The sequence below is a fragment of the Phragmites australis genome, chromosome 4, assembly GCF_958298935.1.
Source record: "Phragmites australis chromosome 4, lpPhrAust1.1, whole genome shotgun sequence".
Lineage (NCBI taxonomy): Eukaryota > Viridiplantae > Streptophyta > Magnoliopsida > Poales > Poaceae > Phragmites > Phragmites australis.
This window is the reverse complement of record NC_084924.1, coordinates 1,125,496-1,150,273: the sequence shown is the minus strand read 5'-3', so window position 1 is coordinate 1,150,273 and position 24,778 is coordinate 1,125,496. Positions and strand designations below refer to the sequence as shown.

The 24,778-nt window shown below is 45.7% G+C and overlaps 5 protein-coding genes, 1 non-coding gene and 1 pseudogene across 8 annotated transcripts; 4 read left to right on the top strand and 3 right to left on the bottom strand.

Annotated features, from left to right (window-relative positions):
- Window positions 1–42: 42 nt before the first annotated feature.
- On the top strand, window positions 43–2,560 carry LOC133915029 (pentatricopeptide repeat-containing protein At2g27610-like). Its single transcript, XM_062358026.1, has one exon. It carries the CDS (start codon window positions 297–299, stop codon window positions 2,382–2,384), a length of 2,088 nt encoding a protein of 695 aa, XP_062214010.1. The 5' UTR covers window positions 43–296; the 3' UTR covers window positions 2,385–2,560.
- A 688-nt stretch (window positions 2,561–3,248) lies between these two features.
- On the top strand, window positions 3,249–5,051 carry LOC133915025 (probable thiol methyltransferase 2). The gene is made up of 8 exons (XM_062358022.1): window positions 3,249–3,458; window positions 3,541–3,677; window positions 3,782–3,868; window positions 3,992–4,095; window positions 4,230–4,329; window positions 4,444–4,490; window positions 4,608–4,686; window positions 4,796–5,051. The coding sequence occupies exons 1-8, from the start codon at window positions 3,365–3,367 to the stop codon at window positions 4,850–4,852; spliced, it is 705 nt and encodes a 234-aa protein (XP_062214006.1). The 5' UTR covers window positions 3,249–3,364; the 3' UTR covers window positions 4,853–5,051.
- Window positions 5,052–5,137: 86 nt separating this feature from the next.
- Window positions 5,138–7,184, bottom strand: LOC133913981 (poly(ADP-ribose) glycohydrolase 1-like; annotated as a pseudogene).
- A 1,864-nt stretch (window positions 7,185–9,048) lies between these two features.
- LOC133915024 (serine/threonine protein phosphatase 2A 57 kDa regulatory subunit B' theta isoform-like) lies at window positions 9,049–13,420 on the top strand. 3 transcript variants are annotated; one of them, XM_062358021.1, is made up of 5 exons: window positions 9,049–9,338; window positions 9,562–9,602; window positions 9,737–11,110; window positions 12,606–12,980; window positions 13,059–13,420. In XM_062358021.1, exons 3-4 carry the CDS (start codon window positions 9,911–9,913, stop codon window positions 12,963–12,965), a joined length of 1,560 nt encoding a protein of 519 aa, XP_062214005.1. In that variant the 5' UTR covers window positions 9,049–9,338; window positions 9,562–9,602; window positions 9,737–9,910; the 3' UTR covers window positions 12,966–12,980; window positions 13,059–13,420. The 3 variants fall into 3 exon arrangements, with proteins under 3 accessions (XP_062214005.1, XP_062214003.1, XP_062214004.1); XM_062358019.1 differs by having other exon boundaries at window positions 12,606–13,420; XM_062358020.1 differs by lacking the exon at window positions 9,562–9,602 and having other exon boundaries at window positions 12,606–13,420.
- Window positions 13,421–13,541: 121 nt separating this feature from the next.
- Window positions 13,542–16,497, bottom strand: LOC133915026 (GDSL esterase/lipase At3g48460-like). Its single transcript, XM_062358023.1, has 2 exons — window positions 15,805–16,497; window positions 13,542–14,186 (listed from the first exon to the last, which is right to left on the bottom strand). The coding sequence occupies exons 1-2, from the start codon at window positions 16,456–16,458 to the stop codon at window positions 13,671–13,673; spliced, it is 1,170 nt and encodes a 389-aa protein (XP_062214007.1). The 5' UTR covers window positions 16,459–16,497; the 3' UTR covers window positions 13,542–13,670.
- A 4,601-nt stretch (window positions 16,498–21,098) lies between these two features.
- On the bottom strand, window positions 21,099–21,237 carry LOC133917172 (small nucleolar RNA Z247). Its single transcript, XR_009909582.1, has one exon. It is a non-coding gene; the product is annotated as a small nucleolar RNA Z247 (small nucleolar RNA).
- Window positions 21,238–24,158: 2,921 nt separating this feature from the next.
- LOC133914055 (uncharacterized) lies at window positions 24,159–24,527 on the top strand. Its single transcript, XM_062357213.1, has one exon. The coding sequence runs from the start codon at window positions 24,159–24,161 to the stop codon at window positions 24,525–24,527; it is 369 nt and encodes a 122-aa protein (XP_062213197.1).
- Window positions 24,528–24,778: the final 251 nt, after the last annotated feature.

Genomic DNA, 24,778 nt, shown 5'->3' with positions numbered 1-24,778 from the left:
GAGATAGGTGCCAGCCAAAATTATGATAACAAATTACTCGTGGTAGATGGAAAGCACCAACATGAACGGGAAGAAAAAAAGTATTCATACAAATCTGACGTAGACGTGTCGCAACTTGCAAGAACTGCAGTTCCTTCTGAGATGGGCCAGGTCGGGCTGGGCCGGGCCGGACACGGCTCAACACAGGTCAGGTGGAAACGGGCTAGTTTAGGTTGGGCCCAAGCCCATGGCCTCCTCCACACTAGAAGCTTATCCATTCTCTTCTTCCGCTTCGCTTGGTCCCTGTCACGGGGGAAATGGCCGCGCTCCACGCCAAGCTCCCACCCACACCTCGACTCCTCACCGCGCCACCGAGCCATGGACCGCCGAGCGGCCGCCCCACGTCCGTGGGCAAGAGCCGCTACGAGCCGCCGGACGTCGTTCTCGACTGCAAACGGCTGGACAGGCTCATGAAGTCCGGGAGGCTGGGGGACGCTATCGACCTGTTCGATCGAATGCCTCGCAAGAACGTCGTTGCCTGGACCTCGGCCATCTCCGGGTGCACGCGGAACGGGCGCCCCGAAGCGTCCTTGGCGATGTTCGTCGACATGCTGGAGTCCGGCGTCGCGCCGAACGGCTTCGCGTGCAACGCGGCCCTGGCGGCGTGCGCGGACGCGGGCACGCTCGGCCTCGGCGAGCAGGTGCACTCGCTCGCCGTGCGGGCGGGGTTCGCCGGGGACGCGTGGATCGGGAGTTGCCTGATCGAGCTGTACTCGAGGTGCGGTTCTCTTCGGGCGGCCGAGGATGTGTTTCGCCGGATGGACTCGCCAGACGTGGTGGGATACACCTCGCTCATCTCGGCGCTCTGCCGGTACGGCGAGTTTGGACAGGCTGTGGAGGCGCTCTGTCAGATGATGAAGCAGGGGTTGCAGCCGAATGAGCACACGCTGGCAAGCATGCTGGCAGCATGCCCTCGTGTTCTTGGAGAGCAGATACATGGATACATGCTCAAGGCAATGGGTTCGCAAAGTGTCTATGCATCGACTGCACTGATCGATTTCTATTCAAGAAACGGTGACTTTGACCTGGCGATCATGGTGTTTGAAAACCTCGACTGCAAGAACGTGGTGTCCTGGTGTTCCATGATGCAGCTGCACATCAGAGATGGAAGGTTGGAAGACGCGCTGCGAGTGTTTAGTGGTATGATGTCAGAAGGTGTCGAGCCAAATGAGTTTGCATTCTCAATTGCGCTAGGGGCTTGTGGATTCATTGGCCTGGGGCGTCAAATTCACTGCTCAGCCATCAAGCGCAACTTAATGACAGATATTCGAGTATCAAATGCTTTACTCTCTATGTATGGTAGAAGTGGTCTTGTAGAAGAACTCGAGGCTGTGCTCAACAAGACTGAAAATCCTGATCTTGTTAGCTGGACAACTGCTATTTCGGCATACTTCCAAAATGGTTTTGGTGAGAAGGCTGTGGCATTGCTTTCTCAGATGCATTCAGAAGGTTTCACACCGAATGACTATGCCTTCTCTAGCGGTCTGAGTTCTTGTGCAGACCTGGCATTGCTGGATCAAGGAAGGCAATTTCATTGCCTGGCACTAAAACTGGGGTGTGACTCCAAAATTTGTACTGGGAATGCACTGATCAACATGTATTCCAAGTGCGGTAAAATTGGATCCGCAAGGCTTACATTTGATGTCATGCATCTCCATGATGTCACATCCTGGAACTCTCTGATTCATGGTTTTGCACAGCATGGGGATGCAAATTTGGCACTAGAGGCATTCAGTGAGATGTGTTCCAATGGTTGCAAGCCAGATGACTCAACATTTCTGGGAGTCTTGGTAGGGTGCAATCATGCAGGTCTGGTAAAGGAAGGGAAGATGTTCTTCAGACTAATGATGGATCAATATGGTATCACACCGACTCCTCCTCACTACGCTTGCATGATTGACATGCTGGGTCGAAGTGGCAGATTCGATGAGGCACTGCACATGATCGAGATGATGCCATTCGAGCCTGATGTCTTGGTGTGGAAAACGCTATTAGCATCATGCAAGCTGCACAGGAATCTGGACATTGGAAAGCTCGCAGCAGGCAAGCTCATGGAGCTTTCAGAAAGGGACTCCGCGAGCTACGTGCTGATGTCCAACATCTACGCGATGCACGGAGAATGGCGGGATGCTGGGAGCGTGCGGAGGAGGATGGACGAAATGGGGGTCAAGAAGGAAGCCGGGTGGAGCTGGATTGAGGTCAAGAATGAGGTCCATGCCTTTGTTGCAGGAGACATGTCTCATCCAGACTCGGCGTCCATCTATCAGATGCTTGGGGAGCTTGTTGATGTGATGCAAGATACAAATTCACATATGCAGATTGCAGATTTAGATGTCAAAGATTAACAAATTACTTCCAACTTTACCTGTAAAGTAGAACATAGGATAATGATAGTCATCTTTTTGTTTTGTCTTTTTGGTTGTAAATTGACATATATCCTTTGCATCTTTAGAGAAGACTTCAAAACATTATTGGAGGAATGTTTTGAAACTTGTGTAGCATCGCAGAAGATCTCGCTACAGCTAGCATGTGTATATTACCTGTGATGTAGCTTAATCGGAGGTTGTTCAGGAAGCCAGGCGTAATTAACCAGTGGCCTTATGAGGCTCTGGGAATCAAGACGAAGCAATCGTCGAAGAAATAGTTAGATCTGCTCTTTCATATACTGACACGCCCGCGATATATATACAGTTATACAATATACAACTATTCGAATTTGAATCCGCATGTTTCGAATCCGTGAAACAACTCCTTAGCTTGAAATCAAGAGTAGTGATGCCTGATGATGGGCTCTGCTGGTTTAACCTGTCATGATCAGAAATCTTTCAAGTTTTTTCTTGCGCAAAACTTCATGTGGTGAGAATTCGAAGGGCTGTTCCGGCGAAGTTGGATTCTGTGGCGGATGACACTTTGCCCTCGCAATTAGTCACTCAATTATTCTCCATGTGGCTGTGTAATCAAGATCACCGATTAATTGTGACAAAGAGAGGAGAGCAGAGCAGAGCCTGATTTTGGGGCGCCGCAGCCACACCACACAGGGACCTGTGGTGGCCGGCGATATACGATTTATGGATCGATTGAGATCTCTCTGTTCTTGGCCAACACACGAGTCACTCTCTGATTCTTCATGTGGTTTACATTTGAAGCAAGCAATCACACCAAGTTAGTAACTTAAGCGAGGCTATGTTCTACCGTTATATATATATTCAGTACACTTGTATCTTAGCACTACACTTGAAACCATCCACGCCATTGTTAGGCAAGATTAACGTGATCGATCGAATCGACTCGACATATAGTTGATTGACTGAAAAAGAAGTACTTCATGGCATCTCCGGCCATCTCCGGCCAGGTCCTCGACGGCTCGAACCCGTCGGTGGCCCGCCTGCGGCAGCTCATCGGCGGCCGGGATCCTTCAGGTAGTGCGTATGCACAGTAGTGGTCCCAGGAAGCGCGTTGATCACTCACGTACGTACGCGCATGCATGCATGGGCGGTGCAGATGGGTGGAGCCGGTGCTGGGAGGAAGGCGTGACGCCGTGGGACCTGGGCCAGCCCACACCGGCCGTCGTCGAGCTCGTGCGGTCTGGGACCCTGCCCAGTGACGCTGCCACCGTCCTCGTCCCGGGATGCGGCGCGGTCAGTGATCGCCTCGACCAGCTCCCCCTGCGTTTTGCCTTGACGACCATGATCTCATTGTTGAATGGCCTAGCTTGCTTTGATTCATTAATCCGTAGCTGCAGGGGTACGACGTGGTTGCGCTCTCCGGCCCCGGCCGCTTCGTCGTCGGCCTCGACGTCTGCGAGACCGCCATCCAGAAGGCCAAACAGGTACGAGTACTACTGGTACCTATTGTACGTACGTGTGCTTGTAAAAAAAAATACGTACGGTATTCCGCGAGACTAGCTAGCTGCTAATTAACGTACGGAAATAAAATGTTTTGATCCTACTAGTGGTCGTCCTCATCATCGGCCGACGGCAGTTTCTTCGCCTTCGTCGTGGCGGACTTCTTCACCTGGGAGCCGCCGGAGCTGTTCGACCTCATCTTCGACTACACGTACGCAAAATCCTACTGGTTAATTACTACTCTTACCAGTTTCATGAACTGAATATAGCTTAGTTGATTATGGTCCTTGTGGTAAAATCTGTCTATCCGGTTCGAGTCTCACTTATTTGTTTTGTGTGCTTCAGATTCTTCTGTGCTCTGCACCCGTCCATGAGGCCAGCATGGGCGAGGAGAATGGCCGAAGTGTTGAAGCCAGATGGAGAGCTCATTACCCTCATGTACCTGGTAATAATAATTGCACTACCATGCATCTACTGGTGATTCCAGTCTGTTCTTGGTAGCTCAAACTGATCAATATATATTTGTTTTGCTCCCAATTTGTTCATGCATGCATGGTAGGCTGAAGGTCAGGAGGCTGGGCCACCATTCAATACAACAGTGCTCGAGTAAGATGCATGGGACCGTCCATGGATAGATGACATCATTTATAGTAGTCTAGAGTGATTAGTGATGCTAATACACGTTGGTCTCATGTATACTCCTTCCTATATGTCACGATGCAGTTATGAGGAGGTGCTGAAGCCCCTGGGTTTCGTGATTACCAGCATCCAAGACAACGAGGTGGCAGTCGAGCCACGAAAGGTACGTAAATCACACTGCGATGCACGACTAATTATGGACAAATATATTTGACCAACTGAACATTACTCTATATGAAAATTACTCAACTTGTTGGATTCTTGCGTATTAGGGAATGGAGAAAATTGCAAGGTGGAAGAGGATGGCACACCCAACCCAATCGATCTGAATTCTGCACAGCAAAATTACCGAGGCCAGATATATACTTATTTGCACGCATGCATGATGTGCACTACTGAAATATAAAGCGTACGCATGCTCAGCATGCATACGAAAGACCCAGCTCGGTCTCTTGTGTGTATTGGTATATAATTATTGTTAGTGATCACGTTTATTTGTGGATCTATTGCAAACAAAATGTTGTTGTCCGTCTTGAATAAAGCATCCTTTTCTATATAATCAATCATGCGTTTCATCTCCATGGAATAGAGTTCTGTGCAGTGCTCAAATCCGATCAATCGTTAGTCATTGCCTGTTAGTACATTCACGACTTTTAAGCAGGCATCCAGAAACTGGAGTTAAGTGCCAAAGAATGTCCGAAAGAAATGCTAAAGGGAAAGGATGCAATCATCATCCGATAATGTTTTTTTAGAGTGTCTGTTTGGCACAGAGACTTCGCACAACGCACAACGCTCCCCGTCTCACAGGGTTTTGTTTTGTTTTGTTTTGTTTTGTTTTTTGTTTTTTGTTTTTTGTTTACAACGGCTGGGGGAGCTTCTTAGGATCTGTTTCCTTCGATTTTTCTGGGCTTCTGCTTCTAAGAATTCAGAAGCCAGCTGTGAGCTGGATTTTAATAACAAGTTTATTGCTCCAATAATTTCTGATGAATTGTTCAGTACTGACCCTGGAGTTTGACTACATAATAACAAGTCACACATTTTGCTTGAACCTGTGATGCAGCAATCCACTGAATCATGCTCTTAATTTCAGGGTTTCCACCAAAAGCACCACAGCCCCAGTTTCCAGTCGAAACCCCTATACATTCATCGGAACTGATACTTGGACAGTTATCCTTGGTATTATAATCCTGAACAGTGTTTTGAAAGAGAAAACATAATCAGCACATATATCTATCATACTGCTGAATTTCTGATGCCATGTATATTATTGTAAATTCCAGTTTACCATGTTAGAACTAGAAAAGCTTATCATAAATTGCATAGAGTGATCAGATAAACAACCTGGAAAAGCTTCGCATAGAGCTGATGTTTCGATTGATCAGAAAAACCACAGAAGGCCTTGTTCACTTCCCTTAGCAAAGGTGTATTATAGGAAAAATGTAGAAAAACTAAGACATAAAAGATTTTCCAAAGCATCAATTGCCACTATCCTAGTTCTCCGTCTACCCATTGAATCAAAGGGCTTGCTATCTAAATAGTTACCAACAAAGCGGAATGAGGAACCATACCTGTAAGGAGAAGCAAGTGTTGGGTTCATGTAAAGGATATCACCCATAAATCATATCATAGATTTGACTACTGGCAGTTCTTTCTTATTCAACCTATGAACTAAAATGAAGCAACGGATGGATAGGTTCAAACTAACCCCATATAATGTGAGAACCTTTCTGCACCAACAATTTCTATGGCTCATTATCTTCCATGGAAGCCATGAAGAGCATGCCCACAATCAGTTCTGGGTTAATCATGAAGCGGATCTCTTCCTGCGCCATAGAAAAGACAAAAAGGTTACAAAGAAAAACGCAAACACTTGTAAAATGTATATATACTCTTTGACACAAACTTAAGGCATATAAATTCACATCAGAAGGCATCATGCCTAATTTTCTATCCGATGTGTGCAATATTTTCTCCACTAAAAATCTCTTGAAAAATCTTCCGATGTGTACAAAGCAAGCCCCTCTCTCTCCCCTCTTGAGGCATCGCTCTAAGCTAACACTGTGGAGGGCCTTAATCCACGACTCGTCGAGGTCGAGGCATCGGCTGAGGAGCCACGTATCCCCAACCCGATACGTGTCACGAATGCATTGGCCTAGCTTCAGCGGTTGGAGTTTTTAATTGGCCAACTTGATCCAGTTCACTGTCAGGCCGAGTGATCATCAGCCCGAGGGCTACCCAAACCGACCTAAAGGCCCTACAAATAGGATCGATCGTCACATGGAGTCCGCTCATCCCAGAGTTCGAGTCGCGTATGCTGGCGGAAGACAACGCTTGTATGGTGGTAAGGGATGGAAAAAATGCACTTTGATTTTGGTACAATGTTTCTGTTTGCAAAGTTCACACACCATCCATGCTTGATCCCCTCGGCACAATGTTTCTGTTCACAAAGTGTCGAAAAAACAAACCATTGCTTAGTTTTTTTAGCCAAGAGTGGTCCATGCTTCATACCCGCTTTCAAGTTTGAACATACCTTACATGTTTTAGCCCAAAAAATGACAAATATGGAGAGATCCAAACATGGCCGTATCTGCATTTTCCAGCTAAGCAGTAACATCCAAGAGTCAAAAGTTGCAAACAGAATTACCTGTCTTTATGCACCATGCTTATCTTTAGACACTTCCTTGCGCACAAAAAAAAAAAAACTGTGGTTGGCTCGAGTGGGCCACTATACCTTACTAAATCAACAGAAATGCCAGGCCTTCCGTGCTTTTAGGCCCATATTGAGTTTGGCCCACTCTACATTTCTTCACCTTCTGTTTCATTGATATCAGCAAGCTGACACTCCTGTGTTGCGAAACACTGGCGTGAGTGTAGCGCACGGGCATGCGTACCTGATTTGTAGTGGTGAATTTAGAATAAAAATAATGAAATGTTTTACTCGTTAAGTTAGAGATTCAGTGATCTACTTGTTAGGTTAGAAAATATTATATGAACTTGATACATATCATGTATCACTAAAAAAACGAAAAATTATCTCGTATCCTGTGTATCTCACCTCAATGTGGGTTGACCCAACCGATTTGTACTAAAAAAACATGTATCCAGCTCAAAAGGAAAAGGAAAAAAAGAACACTTGAAATCGTGGCTGATCTTGTCATGACGCCTGCAGATCCGGCCGTTGTTGAAAGGGGCAAGTTGCAATCGCACAGGCTCCTCTTAGCTGTAAATGTAATCATCATTGGATGGTTATATGTTAATTAGCAATGTACTCCTATTTAGCAACTAATTAACGAGTTCAAATGTAATCATCGTCCGTTGGTTATGCTAATCACGCGGCTTAATCATCAGAATCTTAAACAGCCTGGCGCAAACCCAACTGCCCTCCCACGGTATTAAGAAAAAGCAAAAAAGGGAGCAACGCATAATGCCACCAACAAACTCCATGATTTTTTAAAAATAAGTAGCAGTGAGAAGCGGTACTGGTTTCTTTCCAGTGGCGAACGCATGAACGAACTGTAAAGAGCATTTTTCTTTCTTTTTCTTCTTTTTTCTTCTCCTCTATGTCTTTCTTTTAATAGCGTACCAAGTTAGCTTGACTGGTTACAACTTCCGATAAAAAGTCAGATCCATTCAAATGTGCACGAAATTTTTTTTTATGGGATTTTTCACTGAAATTTTTTTATAAGACTCTGATCTATATCGTCCTTATCTAATTCAACAATTGATATGTATAACTGAGAAAAAAAGATACACATGATATATATAAAAAAAAAATCTTTAGATACACATGACATGTATCGAGCAGGAAGAAGCAGGGGCTTGAGCTTCTCTTATTGGCCGGAACGCTATTTTTCTTCCAGAGTAACGGGCAACAGAAGGATCTCACCGTTGCTACTGTAACAGCCTGGGACACGCAGTAGAGTAGGTGGAAAATAATATTTCTAACCGATACTTTGTTATTTTTGTAACGAGAGTTTGGCTACCTAGCTACGATGTATGCTCGCGACCCAACTTTGGAAATATCTTATCAAAGTTTATGACCAATACAACACAATGTAAAAATAATTATAATGACAACAAATCAACCAATAAGAGAGGGTGGAGTAAGTATGTTTCACTAGCAAAACATTTTGACAACAAACTCAAAACATTTTGAGTCATATTTCCGCTGGTGACCAAGAGAATCATGAACCAATGACTTTAGATATTGATTGGGATAGCTCTACTTAGATTTTGAGTTTGTAAGTTAAAATAAAGTGATTTATATTTATGTTTTTAATTTAAAATAGGAATAAGATACTCATATAAATACTTTAAATATACCAAAATTTTCAATTCTATAAATTTCTATAGCTAGAAATACTCTACTTAAAAAATTCTGATAGCTGGAGTCAGGCCTGGAACCAAACTAGACCGGTTGGTTTAATGGCGAACCAGTGACCGGACCGTTTAAGGAGAAGTGGGCGGTTTTGTTGATGACAACAAAAGCCACCACCTGCACTGCTATCCTTCAGCGGATACAGGGGTAAAACGGGAAATCTGCAAAGTTGAGGGAACTTTCCTCTCCTCCCTCGGTCTCAAGCTCTTCTCCTTCCACCGCCCGCATTTGCTGTGCCTCATCATCGGCGACCTCACCGCCGGCGACGGGGCACAACAAGCAAGCCGCCCGTCCATCCACGGAAGTCTTCTCACACGTCGAGAGGCGTCTCCCTCGTCGTCGTTCTCCTCCTGCGCCTCGTCGCCGCCATCTACTGGTGCTGGACCGGCGTGGAGTGGAGATCCATCCACACTTGGATCGATTTTCTTCTTTTGTTGGTGAGTAACCCTAGATTGCATTTTTCTAGTTGTTCATTTTGTTTTCGGGGACCATTTCTTTGCTTTGACTGCGAGCAATCAAATCCAAATCTTCCTCTCTCTCTCTCTCTCTCTCTCTCTCTCTCTCTCTCTCTCTCTCTCTCTCCATTTTGTTAGTTGCGGATTTGTTTGCTGCGTGCTAACCTGCTAATCTGAGCTAATACATCCTTTATGGATCAATTAGGTTCATATTGTTCTTCCTCGCGCGAGATTGACCTAACCAAGGTGCGGTTGCATTTTATTTTCTAAAAATCTGGGTTCAAACTGATCTGCCGCTATGTGATCCGAGGGGTATTTTTTTTGGGCGACGCGATCTTCTTATGGTTTGTTATTTTGGCTTGTCGTTTTGATTCTCGCAGATTGGAGCGGCTTGAACATTCAGATTTTGAAGTGAAGCTTGCCTTGACATGGCAATGTACTAGGGTTTACTGTTCAGTAATAGGCTAGCAGCTCCTGCTACTCGGAAGGCGACAACTGTTGTTTCCGAGCTCTTTGAAGTTCGTGTTGGGTGACTTACTAATCTGAGTGATAGCATGATAAAGCAATTCCTTGGACGGCTCCCCAAGAAGCCGTCCAAGTCCGCGGATAAGGATCCTATTGGCAGGTCCAGCCCCTCGGTGTCGCACCCACCATTGGGTCCGAGAGGTGCAGATAGGACCTCCAACTTGAGTAGTCAGCCACCGGTCATTTCCAGCTCTGGGCTTAGTTATGGGAGTGGCATGCATGTAGGAAATGCAAACTCGAGGGTAAACGTAAATGGTGATTCGGCCTCGCCAGCCTTTGTGTCGTTACCAAGCTTTAAGGATGTGCCCAACACGGAGAAGCAGAGCTTGTTCATCAAGAAGTTGAACTTGTGCTGCACCCAATTTGACTTCACCGATCCAACAAAGAACATAAAGGAGAAGGAAACAAAGAGGCAAACTTTGGTGGAGCTCGTTGACTATATTGCCTCGGCCAGTGGGAAATTTTCTGAGGCAAGCATGCAAGAGATCACAAAAATGGTTTCTGTAAATCTGTTCAGGACACTGACTATCCCTCCCAGAGAGAACAAAGTGGAAGCCTTTGACTTGGATGAGGAGGAACCTGTCATGGACCCTGCATGGGCGCACTTGCAGATTGTTTATGAGTTGTTCTTGAGGTTCATTCAGTCTCCAGAGACTGACGCTAAGTTGGCTAAAAGATACATTGATCATTCGTTTGTTCTGAGGCTACTTGATCTCTTTGATTCTGAAGATCCTAGGGAGAGGGAGTACCTCAAGATGATACTTCACCGTGTCTATGGAAAGTTCATGGTTCATCGGCCATATATTAGGAAAGCCATTAACAACATCTTCTATCAATTCATCTATGAAACTGAAAAACACAATGGAATTGCAGAGCTGTTGGAGATTTTGGGAAGTATCATCAATGGGTTCGCATTGCCACTTAAGGAAGAGCATAAATTGTTCCTTGTTCGAGCTTTAATTCCTCTTCACAAGCCAAAATGCAATTCGATGTATCATCAGCAGTTGTCTTACTGTATTACCCAGTTTGTCGAAAAGGATTGCAAACTTGCAGATACAGTAATCAGAGGCCTATTGAAATATTGGCCCATCACAAACAGCTCCAAGGAGGTGATGTTTTTGGGAGAGTTGGAAGAGATACTGGAAGCTATGCAACCTGCAGAGTTCCAGAAATGCATGGTCCCTCTTTTCCGCCAGATCGCACGGTGCCTGAATAGCTCACACTTTCAGGTAATGTTAGTCGTAGCATTGCCTTGCCTTCATCATGAAATAAAAGTACCCATTTTTGTTTTGTTATTTTCAAATTCTTCCATTTTGTGGTTTACTTCTGTCCTTTTCTTCTTAAAATTGATAAGATGCATGAGCCGCACAGTGATCATCTCATCTTGTTTATTGTGTTTCTGTTTAAGGCATGTTAGTGTAGATATAAATATATAATACGTGGATTATGATGTTCTTGTGCGGGTCTAGAATTAGACAGCTTAGTGCTGTAAGTGGGTGGCATATGAAATTATTCACTGATTGTAGTTTTTCTTTTGTCTGTTGAGTTCGGTTTACTTTACAAGATAGTTTTCTGCTCACGTATCATTGTCGTTTTCTGTACCCTGTATTTGTTAGTCTTCTTTGGAGGCACTCTATTTTCTTTTATGTCTTTTGAAAAGTACCTTACAGTTTGTTGTTAATACTACACCAATTGATTACATGTTAAAGGCCATTTTGTATGGTTAGTTTGAGGAATGGTTGAGCAGCTTCTACCATGGATTGCCAAGGGGATTCTTAACAAGGATTTCTCTGCAGTGTGTAGCTCTTCAGAAATGATGTTCATTGAGTGCTGAGTGCTGACCAGGACTGAGTATGAATCCCTTGTCGGATTTAGTTTTCATAGTCTCTTAAGTGAAAATTTTAACTGAAAAAATTCCTGGTAACCATGTCAAAGAAAAAAGTAAAACAAAAATGTCTCCCTTTTATACTACAGCTTAGAGTAGGCAAACTTTAATTACTTGCTGACCATTGGCCTGCTGTAGGACATCATGAACTGCTACTGCTAACTTTGGATGCATAAGTATGGGTTGTTAGTTATTAAACTAAAACACTTGAAAGATAATTGGTTTTTTTGTCCATGATATTTCTTGTAATATATAGTTTCTTTCTTTGTCATTTCTTTAAATAAATGTCCATTGATTCCTACAACAAAAATCATATGTTCAAATGAACCTTGGAACTATCTGCAGCTTATGTCCTTCAAATAGACAGTGAGATTCGACTTCAATAAAGTTCAGAGTACTGGAAGGTCCTGTCTTGTTTATTAATGAGCTTTGAAGAACAGCTAAGAATTTACCATTTCACAAGTATAGAGTTCCAGTTCTGTTCCATGTCTTCCTGAACTGTAGAACAATTGAATCAATATTTAAGATGTAACTTTGTAACGGTGGTTTATAAGAGAGAAGATGAAAGAGTTATTGTTTATCCTGCATTCTCAACACACTGTCTTTCTCCAAAATTCCTTTATTTGCTTTATCTGTGCACAAAATGGTGTGGAGTTTGGGAATACAATATTGTGAGGGCGACCTTTCATTGCATCTCAAATCAGCTATTGTGTTTCAGAGTTTGAGACATCAAACATTGCTTTTTTTTGCATGATTGCAATGCATGTCCTATTGAAATTGCAGATTCAGAATATAGTGTTAATTGATGGATGGTAACTAACAGTCTTATTCCACTTCAGGTTGCTGAGAGAGCATTATTTTTGTGGAACAATGACCATATCGAGAATTTGATCAAGCAAAATAGTAAGGTTATATTACCTATCATCTTTCCCGCACTTGAGAGAAACACCAATGGGCACTGGAACCAAGCTGTGCAAAGCCTCACCCTTAATGTTCGAAAGCTGTTCTCTGATCATGATGCTGGACTATACACCGAGTGTCTGCGGAAATATGAGGAAGAGAAAGCCAAAGAGAAGGAGATCAAATTGAAGCAAGAAGCCACATGGAAACGCCTTGAAGAGATTGCATCAGCGAAAGCAACCAGCGGAGCGGCGGTGCTCGTCTCTCGACCCTTACCTCGTCAATCTTCAGCTATGTAGCGAGTCATTCACGGGGTAAAGAAATGCACCTCTCTTTGGTAGTTTGAAGTTTGGGCAAGTGTTTTCTAACATATGAACTTCTCGAGTTGTTAGCCATTCATGAAACATTGTACAGGATTGAGTTGTATATACGAGGTATATTAAGGTGGCAAATTGACAAAAGATCTGAGAGGCCAGTTGGGTTGGGCACAGAGGCGTCATTTCTGGATCCTGAGTCTTGGTTTCTTTTGGCATGCTAAGATCTTCAGTTGATTGCTGTCCGAAGTTGGTAATGATTTGTTTTTACTTGGTTCTGTAATCTTCTCATGGATATTTGTTTCAGAAGAGAAATTGGTGCTAGTCGGAGGATAGAATCCTAGTTAGAGCCTTGAAATGAGTCTTCGTTGCTGTTCTTGAACTTGGCATGGGCCTTCTTCATTGTTGTAAATGGAACAACAATTTTCTTTCGAGCACAATATGAGCGAAGTGTAGCTCACAGAATGTGTGAAGTGCATTAACTGTATTATGGCTTGCTCAGCGTTCATGCAATGCTTCTTATTAAACCATCTTTGTTCATCATCATCATCATAGCTTCGGATACACCTGTGAAATCACAATGGTTGAAGAACAAGGTGACTGATGCATTCGTCACCATTAAATTGCATTTGTGCTGAACTGACCGTAGCTAGCAAGCGGCAAAGATTCTCGAGGTGATCTCGGCGGCGGTCACTTGCCCTGGGCTTTCCTGGCCAGCAGAGCACCGAACGACGGGCGGCAGTAGGTGTCGCGGTCCTGGAAGAACATGGTGGCGACGACCTTGTACATGGCCTCCGTCATGTGGACGCCGTCCCAGTTGACGTACTTGGCCGGCTGGGCGCAGGCCGTCGTCACCTCCGGCGATCCGCAGGTGGCGAAGACGTCGAAGTTGTAGTCGCCGCCGCCGGAGCCGCAGCACGTCCGGAAGAGCTCCGTGAAGCCGTACCTCGCGGGGCTCCGCAAGACGGCGAGGTGCGCGCCGTAGTAGTCGGCGTAGGCGATGACGGCGTCCGGGTGCTTCTGCCGGAGCCGGCGGAGGGTGGCCAGGAGGAGGCGGTTGTGCGCGTAGTCCTGCCGGTTGACGGAGGCGACGCAGCTGAGGTTGTCGCGGTCGTCCGCGCGCGCCAGCGTCAAGGTGAGCGACAGGCAGCCCGTGACTGGCAGCCCCTGCACGATCAGGTACTTGGCACCTCTCTGCAGCAATGCCTGCCATTTGCAACCCCACCAAGATAAATAATGTATTCAGTCAGGTTAATTTCTTTTCTGCTGCTGCTTTGGGTACTCTACTCTACAAACCATTCATGATTATATTTTGCAGTGGAATTAAAAGTTTAAAACTACAGTATGCATCAATTATTAACTGAAACTGGTATATTAGTAGAGTTTTTTACTGGTTATTATGTTCAGAGTAGTCAATTAAATCCGTGCAGATGCCGGTTACTGCTTGAGAGAGCAGAGCATCTATGGATGGATTCAGAAACTGGGCTACTAGACTCCATGCAGCAGCGTCAGGAAGAACAGAATAGAACAGAAAAGCTGCTACATTACACTAGGCCAAGTGCTGAATCGTCGATTCTTTCTAGAAGCTGGAAATTCATAGAGGACACAGTTGTTAGAAATCAATCACTGATTTCCCTCAGAGGACACATGCACGTGAAGAAAGATTACATAGAGACACTGGTGTTTTGGTGGACGCTAACATGCATCCGGATGAATGAGATTACATACTTTTGAAGACTCACGCACGCACAGTTAACAAAACTAGACTCTATCCTATCTCCAAGCCATGCAACAACTAAACAGATCTTATCCAACTAACTCACGCCATGATGAAGCAATCCTTGCAAGCAACCTGATAACCTCAAGTATACAGGATCATGCAAGCATCCGCTTCTTGCTCTCCACACGACCAAGTCTTGTACGTGTGTCATGCCGTCTTGCATGCCACAGATATTTCTGACTCAAGCGACCATGCTTGTAGTTTCACGCGTATTGACGTCCATTTACTCTGACGCCACACACTGCTACAATGCAAACCCCTACAACACATGTACTCGACTGCATGCATGCAATAACCCAAAAATAAGGGGATGTTTTTTTTTTCAAATGTCTCATTTTTATTTATTTTTTAATGACAGTTGTGAGTGCTTGGATGCTCATCCAACGACTCATAGCCATCTTCAACCTCACGCCGCCTGCGCCTGTGCCTGATGCCGGCTCGCTCCCCCTCATCCGCCCTTCTCTGGATGTCTCCGACGGCAGCCTCGCCGTCGGATCCGCGGTCATCGCCCCTCCCTCGCTAACCCCTCATCTCCGCTCGCCCCCGCCCAGCCCCGCCCACCAGTCATCCTCCGTCGCCCGCGGTCGACGGCAAGACCCACCACCTCACCGCCCCACCCTCACGCTCACCTCCTCCACCGGACCAGCCTGCTTTCTCCAACCTCCTCTGAGTCTGACAGCTATGGAAAAACTCAAATCTCAAAACCCTTAACCCTGCCATCGGCCGTCGGAATCTGTCGCCTGAACACATGGAATTTAGGAAGTGTGCAAAACTAAACTTGCAAATGCTAATGACAAGATTAATAGCTAACAACAGTAGCTAGGAATTGAAATCAAAGCTAAGCGAATCTAATGTTCTGATATGAACAGTTCAAGATGTGATCAGGCCACTGTTAAATGTTAATGCCGCCATATCTACCGCCTGTGCATGATCTACTGTGACACCGACTCTTCCAAGATCTTACTCCTATATATGTTACTTGCACCACTAATCTTCATTTTCTAGACTTGAATTAACACTAATGAGGTGCGTAAATTTCAATACCTCGATGAAGGTGGTGATCCTCTGGACGGCCATGGTCCGGATGAGCTTGGGGCGGATCGTGGGGGCAGCCATGACGTCGGTGTAGGCGTAGTCGTTGGCACCGATCTCGCCGACCCAGAAGAGCGCGTCGGCGACCTTCTCCTTGATCTCGCTTGCCGTGGTAGTCCGGCGGAGGTGCGCGTCGAACCAGGCGAGCTGCGTCATGATGGACTGCGGCGTGATATCGATGCTGATGTTGTTCTTGGCGAAGAAGTCGTGCTCGATGGCCGTGGCGCCGGCCACGGCGAAGTTGACGCCGACGTCGGTAGCGTTGTTGGAGCTGGAGGCGGCGGAGAGGTAGGGCGGGAGGAACGAGGGCAGCGAAAGCTCCTGCGCGAGGAAGTCGACGACGAGGCGGCCGTCGGAGTAGCGGTTGGTGGAGCGGTTGAAGAAGGTGGCGCCGTAGGGCGGGCTGGAGACGTAGCCGAAGGACGTCTGCCCCGTCGTCGAGTGCGTGTTCCCCGTGTCCGTGAACGAGTCGCCGAACGCGTACACCGTCCGGAACGGCGACGACGCCGCAGCCGCGGCTGCAGCCGGAGCCGGAGCCGTCGCCGCCACAGCGACAACGGTGGCGAGGACTAGCAGGAGAAGACGGCTGGTGGTCGCCATTGTCATCGTCCTTGGGGCAGTCAGTGCTAGCTGCCTAGCTAGCTTGTTACCCAAACTTGCGTGTGTACTACAGACGTGTGGTGATTTTTATATCTGGAAGCCTACAGTACACTCCGTTACTGCACGCTCCATGCATGGTGTCGGTACATTAATTGCCCGCAGAAATCGTGTGTGTACATACGTGCGCATGTACACCGTTAGATTATATTGGCATATATGTATTTGGCAGTTTAGAATTTGTAATCTTGTGATACTTGTTTTATCTTAGGAGAGGTTTTTTGTTTTACAAACCTTATACTCCACATAATCTGTTTTCTAGGCTCAAACAATACATCCGTCGGATTATGTAAATTCCTCCCGTTTATATGATATTAGATAGTTTTTGTTTCTAGCCTCTATCGTAGATTTTGCACTACGTCGCTCCCAGGGAGGTCGATCTCTATGATGTTCGCTTGAGGTTGCGTCATCCATAGCTAGGATTCACGCCATCAATCATCTCTCAGCAACCTGTCTACATGTCGACTCAGCATCGCCACCACCATTCGAGACGTCCTCAACAACGTCACCACCTTATACACATCGCTACCATGATATGTTAGGGCTAGGTGACTCCAATTTGTGCATCATCATCCATGTCCATCACCACATACTAACGTCGCCCCTCGATACGATCTGTGAGTGAGCATTCGCACTAAGCCACTGAGCATCAGGAAGGCCACTACATCACCCCTTTGGACTGCGGTGTTGCTGCCCATAGTCAACCCCACCCGGTTGTTGTGCACACCTTCCAAGGCATGGCAGCGCCACCAATGGCTCCCGTCGCTGCATCGTCTTCATCGCCGTTCCCGCACATCGACGACTCATCCTTCTTTCTGTAAAAGTAAATGGAAGAGATTTGGGAGAAGAACGCCACACTAAATTCAGTGGCGATGTGTTTATTTATATATCAACAGAGCTACAGTACACGTTCGTCAGTTACAGATACAATTAGAATTAAGGAGAGAAGAGCTACATGACGTTAAGCCCAACTATCTTAGCCTGAAGACTAGGAGAAACTTGACCAGATCAATTCTTCATTTGACAGTCTCCCTCAATCTGAACTGATCTTTTCAAGGTTGTGATTGCTCTTCAGTAATGCTAATTGCCTTGCCGCCAAAGGTTTTGTGAAGCCATCAGCTACTTGATCTTGACTGGGTATGAACCGAATTTCCAAGGCTTTCCTTGCTACACGTTCTCGAACAAAGTGAAAATCAACTTCAATGTGCTTTGTTCTTGCGTGAAATACCTGATTTGCCGAAAGATACGTGGCTCCCAGATTGTCACACCACAGACAGGGCGCACGATCTTGACGAACATCAAGTTCTCTGAGCAAGGACTGCACCCAGACAATCTCTGCAGTAGCATTGGCCAAACCTTGTATTCCGACTCTGTGCTCGAACTGGACACTGTGGCCTGCTTTCTGGAGCTCCAAGATATGAGATTGGTTCAAAATAGACGGCAAAACCACTTGTAGACCTTCGATCATCAGGGTAGCCTGCCCAATCCGCATCCGAAAATGCACTGACTAGAACAAACTTGGAGTGTTTGATAGCAAGACCTGTTATCGGTGTAGCCTTCAGATATCGGAGAATTCTCTTGACAACCCCCCAATGAATCATGGTTGGTGTAGAGAGAAATTGACAAACACGATTCACAGCAAAAGCGATATCAGGTCTTGTCAGGGTTAAGTATTGAAGTGCTCCTACCACACTTCTGTACTTGAAAGTATCAGCATCCGACAACAGATCTCCTGCATCCTTGGATAGCTTTTCTGAGGTAGCCATTGGTGTACTAATGGGCTTACAGTGAGACATATTTGCACGATGGAGAACTTCAGAGATGTATTACCTAAACTAGTGTATTGAACCTCAAGACCCAGAAAATAGTGTAGCTGCTCAAGATCTTTGATAGCAAAATCTTGTTGAAGTTGATTGATCAGGCTTACTTTGTACAACATACCCTGAAGAACCAGTCACAATGATGTCGTCGACATATATCAGAACAAAGACAGTGGTGCCATCAGCTTGAAGTATGAACAAAGATGTGTCTGCACAGGATGGTTTAAACCCCATAGCCTGCAATTTGGCACTAAGATGCGCATACCAAGTTTGTGGAGCTTGCTTTAAACCATAAAGTGTTTTCTGCAATTTGCAGAAATGATTGCTATGAAGAGGATGCTCATACCTAGGGGGTTGTTTCATGAATACTTCTTCTTCAAGAATGCCATGAAGAAATGCATTTTGGACATCCAGTTGCCTCAAATCCCATCCTCTAGACACAGCTAAGGAGAGTACAAGTCGAACTGTGACAGGCTTGATCACTAGACTGAATGTATCATCATAATATATGCCATATATTTGCTTAAATCCTTTTGCAACCAATCGAGCTTTATGTCGATCCACTGAACCATCAGCTTTCCTTTTGAGCTTGAAAACCCATTTGCAGTCTATGAGATTAATTCCCTTCCTTGGAGGCACAAATTCCCATGTATCATTCTTCAGTAATGCATTGAACTCATCATCCATGGCTTTCTCCCATTGTCTATGCTGCATAGCTTGTCGATAGTCAGTTGGTTCAGCAGATTCAAATAAAGCACTACATGCATAGCGCACAGTACCATCATTGAATTGCTTTGGTTGTGTGATATTGTTCCTGAGATGAGTGCACATGTGATGCCTGGGTTCAGGGAGTGGTACTGATTCAAAGCTTGTTGCATGTGATGCTTGAGTGAACACCAGTGGTGAACCAGCTTCAGAAACAGAGATATCAATTGTTGTTGTATTGTCGACAATAGCAGGGAGATCTTCAACAGCAGCAAGACTGGATGCAATAACTTGGCCAGCTTCAGTCCTGGTGTTAGCACAAGCTGGTTGGTGAATATTGCTCTGCAGATCAGAGTTAGTCCAAACAACAGAGGGAAGAGTATGATCATTAACCATGTGATTTTGTCCAGATTGACAACTCCCCATAGAAGACAGATTGGAATGTTGGACAGTGGAAAGAAGTAGGTCAGATTCAAACTAGATGTAGCCAATATTTGGGGATAATTTGGAGAAAGGAAAAATGGATTCATCAAATACTACATCCCTAGAGATGTAAACTCTTCCAGATTTAGGTTCAAGACACTTATACCATTTATGCATCCCATTGTAACCTATAAAAACACACTGAACTGCATCTTATGTTGATTATATGGTCTGAGGTTAGGCTAGTAGACACATCCAAAGGTTTTAAGAAAATTGTAGGATGGTTTGGTGAAAAATAGTTTTTCCACTGGAGTGAGAGATTGGATGGTTTTGCTAGGCAATCTGTTTATGAGAAAACATGCTGTTTGGAATGCCTCATCCCAAAATTTCAAAGGCATGCTGGTATGAGCAAGAAGGGATAAACCTACTTCAACAATGTGCCTATGTTTTCTTTCGGCTACCCCATTTTGTTGGTGTGTGTGAGGACAGGAGACTCGATGGGAAATCCTTGATTGAGTTAATATGGAGTGAAGTTTTTGGTATTCCCCACCCCAATCAAACTGAAAATTCATAATGTGTTTATTCGGAGTTCTTTCAACATTGGAATGAAATTGAACAAATGCCTTTGCAACATCAGATTTATTATTCAGAAGATAAAACCATGTAAACTTGCTAAAGTCATCTATAAAACTTACATAATACCTATGCCCTCCTACAGAAGTGTGGGCAGGACCCCACACATCTGAATGTACAAGCTCAAGAGGTGAGATGGACACATTATTGGAAATGAAAAAAAAAGGCAATTAACAACTTTTAGCCAATTGGCATGTATCACAAACTGAAACATGTTTACTCTTATTGGCACACAAAAGATTGTTGAGAGAAACAACTTGTTGAACTACTGGAACTGCAAGATGACCAAGCCTGTTGTGCCACTGTTCTTGAGTTGGAATGGTGGTGATGAGGGCTCTTCTGAGCTTTAAACTTTGATCAGGCATGAAGGAGTAAAGACCACCATTACAATGGCCTCTAAGAAGAATCTTTCGAGTGGCTCGATCCTTGATGTAGTAGTGGTTTGGATGAAATTAAAAAAGAACACCATTGTCAGTGGTGAATCGGTGGACAGATAAGAGATTTTTGGTGGTGTTTGGCACATGAAGTATGTTCTTAAGCTAAAGATCACGAAGGGGAGTATTAATCTTAGACTGACCAACATGGCAAATAACCATACCTGCTCCATTAGCAGCATGAACCAGATCCTTCCCACTGTATCTTTCATGCGTTGTCAGACGATCTAGATCATTTGTTATATGATATGTCGCTCCGGTGTCGGTGTACCAGTTTTGGTCAATGTTGTACACTGGAATGGTCACCGCAAAACCTGCAACGCGTTTATCTTCTGGCTGAAAAGAATGATCAAACATGTACCAGCATTTGAGTGCTGAGTGGTCGGTTTTCCCACACACTTGGCACTAGATCTTGCCGTTGGAGTTGCTGTTGTTGTTGTTCAGTCGCTCATGTCCTTCACTGGCACTGGACCGGTCACAACCGCGTCCTCAGCGGCCACCACCACCTCTGCCCCGAGTGGCCGAGTTCACTGAGGCACCACCACTTGTACTTCGGAGTTATGCTCTAGACGCATCTCGAACGTGAGCAGATGCGCATAGATGTCGTCGAGGGTGAGTGGATCAAACCGTGTTGTGAGCGACGTCACAATGGGGTCGTAGTCGGTATCAAGGCTGGTGAAGAGGTAGGGCTGGACTTCTTCATCTTGTAGAGGCTGACCAACTGCAGCTAAAGAATCTACGAGCCCTTTTACCTTATGAAAGTAATCGGACATCGAAAGATCTTTCTTCTGCACTATGGCCAATTGTCGCCTAATCTGCATGATTTTCACACAGGATTGAGATGCAAACATGTGTTTCAAGGCCGTCCAAACTTCATGTGAGGTGGAAAGAAATAGAACTTGGGACAGGATTTCTGGAGAAAGGGAGGAAAGCAAGGCGCTGAGAACAGATTCATCCTGAAGGGTCCAAGTCCGATAGGTAGGATTTGTCCTGGAGATGGATCTGATGTTGTCGCATGTTCCTTCGGTAACGGCGATCATCTGTGAAGGTGGGATGTTTGATCCATCAACAAATCCTAGGAGTTGCTAGCTCCGTAGGAAGGGTAGGATCTGAGCTTTCTAGAGAAGGTGGTTGTCACGGTTCAATTTCACCGTGATGAGATGCCCAAAGGATGGCGTGGGCAGAATTCCGGCAGCAGAGATGGAGTTCACAGCGGAGGTGCCGAAGCTGGAGTTGTCAGTGGACATATCGATTTGATGGATCAAATGGCTCTGGTACCATGTAAAAGTAAACGGAAGAGATTTGGGAGAAGAACGCCACACTAAATTCAGTGGCGATGTGTTTATTTATAGACCAACAGGCGAGCTATAGTACACATTCGTCAGTTACAGATACAACTAGAATTAAGGAGAGAAGAGCTACATGACGTTAAGCCTAACTATCTTAGCATGAAGACTAGGAGAAACTTGACCAGATCAATTCTTCATTTGACACTTTCATTGACCTATCTCCTTAGGCACAACATCGCCATCATTGCTCGCGCCGATCTTCGTCATGCCGCTCGAGTTCTTCTCCGCCTACTTCGAGCACCCCTGTCATGCTTTTTCAGACTACTAGCGTCACCACTTCAGGTTGTTGGTTTCGCCATACCTTCAATCATCGTCCACCACAACCCCATTGCCAGAATCACATCATCTTCTTTGACTACATTTCGTCTACTTCGACAACGTGGGATACACTGGCACATCCCTCTTCGTCACTCTGCATGTCGCAACCGTCCTAGAGACCTTCTCTGCTAGTCTCTCTAACATTGCACATGGTTCGTGATGATCCTCTTCTTGACACATCTAGTACCGGCAACACTGATGTGCGTGTTCGTTCCTGACGCATCCACGGGTTTGGCAAACCCAGTGGGGTGCCTCGTCTTTGACGACTTTGACACCATCTCCTTTGGCATCAACCTCTTCCTTCACGATTGTCTCAATCATATCATTGTCTTCTTCCTAGGTGCATTATTGCGCTCCTGGCTCTATGGTGCCTCCTTGCGCCCGCAGCTTCATATGCGACTACCTCGTTAACGGCAACCCCTCGGCTACATCGACCATAGCTACCTCACCTATAGTTACTCCAAGTCTCCGACCACGGTTGCACCATGCCTTTCGCTCTCGGCCACTTCGACATCGCCGCAAAGAGCTATCATTCGCTCGAGCAACATGCTAGCTTCCTCTACAGTCACAGCGTCCGTGACACAACGGTGCTCACATTACAACCTCGAGGGAATGTTAGGCTGTCGGTTCCCAACCTTCGACTTTCTTTCCAATCTGATTAATCTGTGTTACTCCTACTACCACTACGGAGGATGTTAGAGTATATTGGCATATTTGTATTTAGTAGTTTAAAATTTATAATCCCATTATATCCGTCTTACTTTTAGAAGAGACTTCTTACCATACAAGTCTTATACTCTGTATAATCAGCCCTCAAACTCAAGAAATACGCCCATCGCATTAAAAAAATTCCTCTGGTTTACGTACACGGTACAATACAGTACAGAAATCGAGTGTACGTGTAAACGTGGCATTTATTACGTGCTCGCATAATTAGTTGGTGATGGATTGGAGGGCATACACCAACCTCCTGGACCGGGTGCTGTCGGGCTAATAAAGGAGAGGAGCAGCCGCAGTGAATCGCCGTCGCTGCTCTGCTCGTCTGCCTCTGCACTGCACTGCACGGCAACCCACTGTGTAAAGTTTCACCTACTCCTGTACTGCACTATCAATCTTGTGTCCGGCTCGGTCTAAAGAACTGAGAAGCACAAAACATTTCCAAGTGCTTCTCACATTGAGTTGAATGTACGTAGCTCCATTTCCAATTGCAATGATAGTTAATACTCTTTCCCGTACAAAGAAACCTAAGATTTCCAAAACAGAGCAACAGATGCCGAAACAAATGCTCTCTTTTTTTAGTGTGTTTGATTACTCGAATCTCTCGGTAGATACGTATAATCTCAGCGATAAGTATATTTGGTTATTCGTATTCACTATCCATCCTGATTTAGCGGATGCAAATATACAGTCTCATACTCTGCAGTCTAACATGACAGATATAGGTTTTACATACGCTCAAACAGTTGAGTTAACTTGTCAGTATTACAAAATCATATTTATATAAGTAACTAATCACAATCCCGACTCTTTCATCCGCCTCAGATTCAATCAAACAAGCAGAAAATCAGTTCAGTATATCCAAACAAATACTCTTTTTTTAACAAATATAATTCTTCCTAACTTATTTGTCCTGAGTCTACTTATACATGCAGTTTCACAAACCAAACACCCTACCTTCCCAAACTGGGCGACGACCGTGGGACCCGCGCGACCAGTGTCCCATCCCGTGGTCTCTACTCTCTAGGTCAAACCGCCCGCAGCCGACCATCTCCCGCCAAATTCTCCCGTTGCATGCACCATGCATCGCTCTCCGCCTCTGCCTGTCACCCAGGCTAGATCGATATATAGAAACGCTTCCATCTCTCCATCAATCCCGATTCTTGCAGCTAATTAGAGATAATAAAACTCATACAGGATTACCTCTTGATCCCTCTGCTCATTCCTCCAAGTTCATTGATCTCCGGGCCATGGCCGGGCACCGGGCGCTGCTCCTCCTCCTCGTCGCCGCGCTCCTGGTGGCAGTGGCCGCTGTCGCCTCCGCCGAGGAGGCCAAGCCGACCATCCTGACCCCCGTCGCAGACACCCCGCTCGGGTCGTTCGAGGGCGACACGCCGGCCTCCGACGACGACTCCATGGACGACGACGACGCCGCGCCCGTCGGCGCCCCCACTGGGGCCACCATGACCGAGCCCAAGCCGGAGCTCACCACCACGCCCGGCGGCGGCGCTGCTGCCGGGGAGGCAGGGACCGCCACCAGCGGCGCGTCCGTGCTGGGGGTAGCGGCGGCTCGCGTCGGAGCCGTCGCGGCGGTCGCCGCAGGCGCGTTCGCCTTCTGAGGCACTCGCCGAGGCTTGGACATCAGTTCCAGTTGATGTGTTGTGATGGGTTGCTGGGAATGAGCGAAGCCGACACCTCTACGTGTCCAGATGATCACGACATGCATGAGCTCTGCAAAATCTCTGAAACATTTCACTTGACTAGTTTCTTCGATATCATATATGTACACAAACACCATGCTTTCATTTCATATTCTATTGTCATATCGCACCATGCTTTTTAAAATTATTGACACAAAGTAATTTTGGAA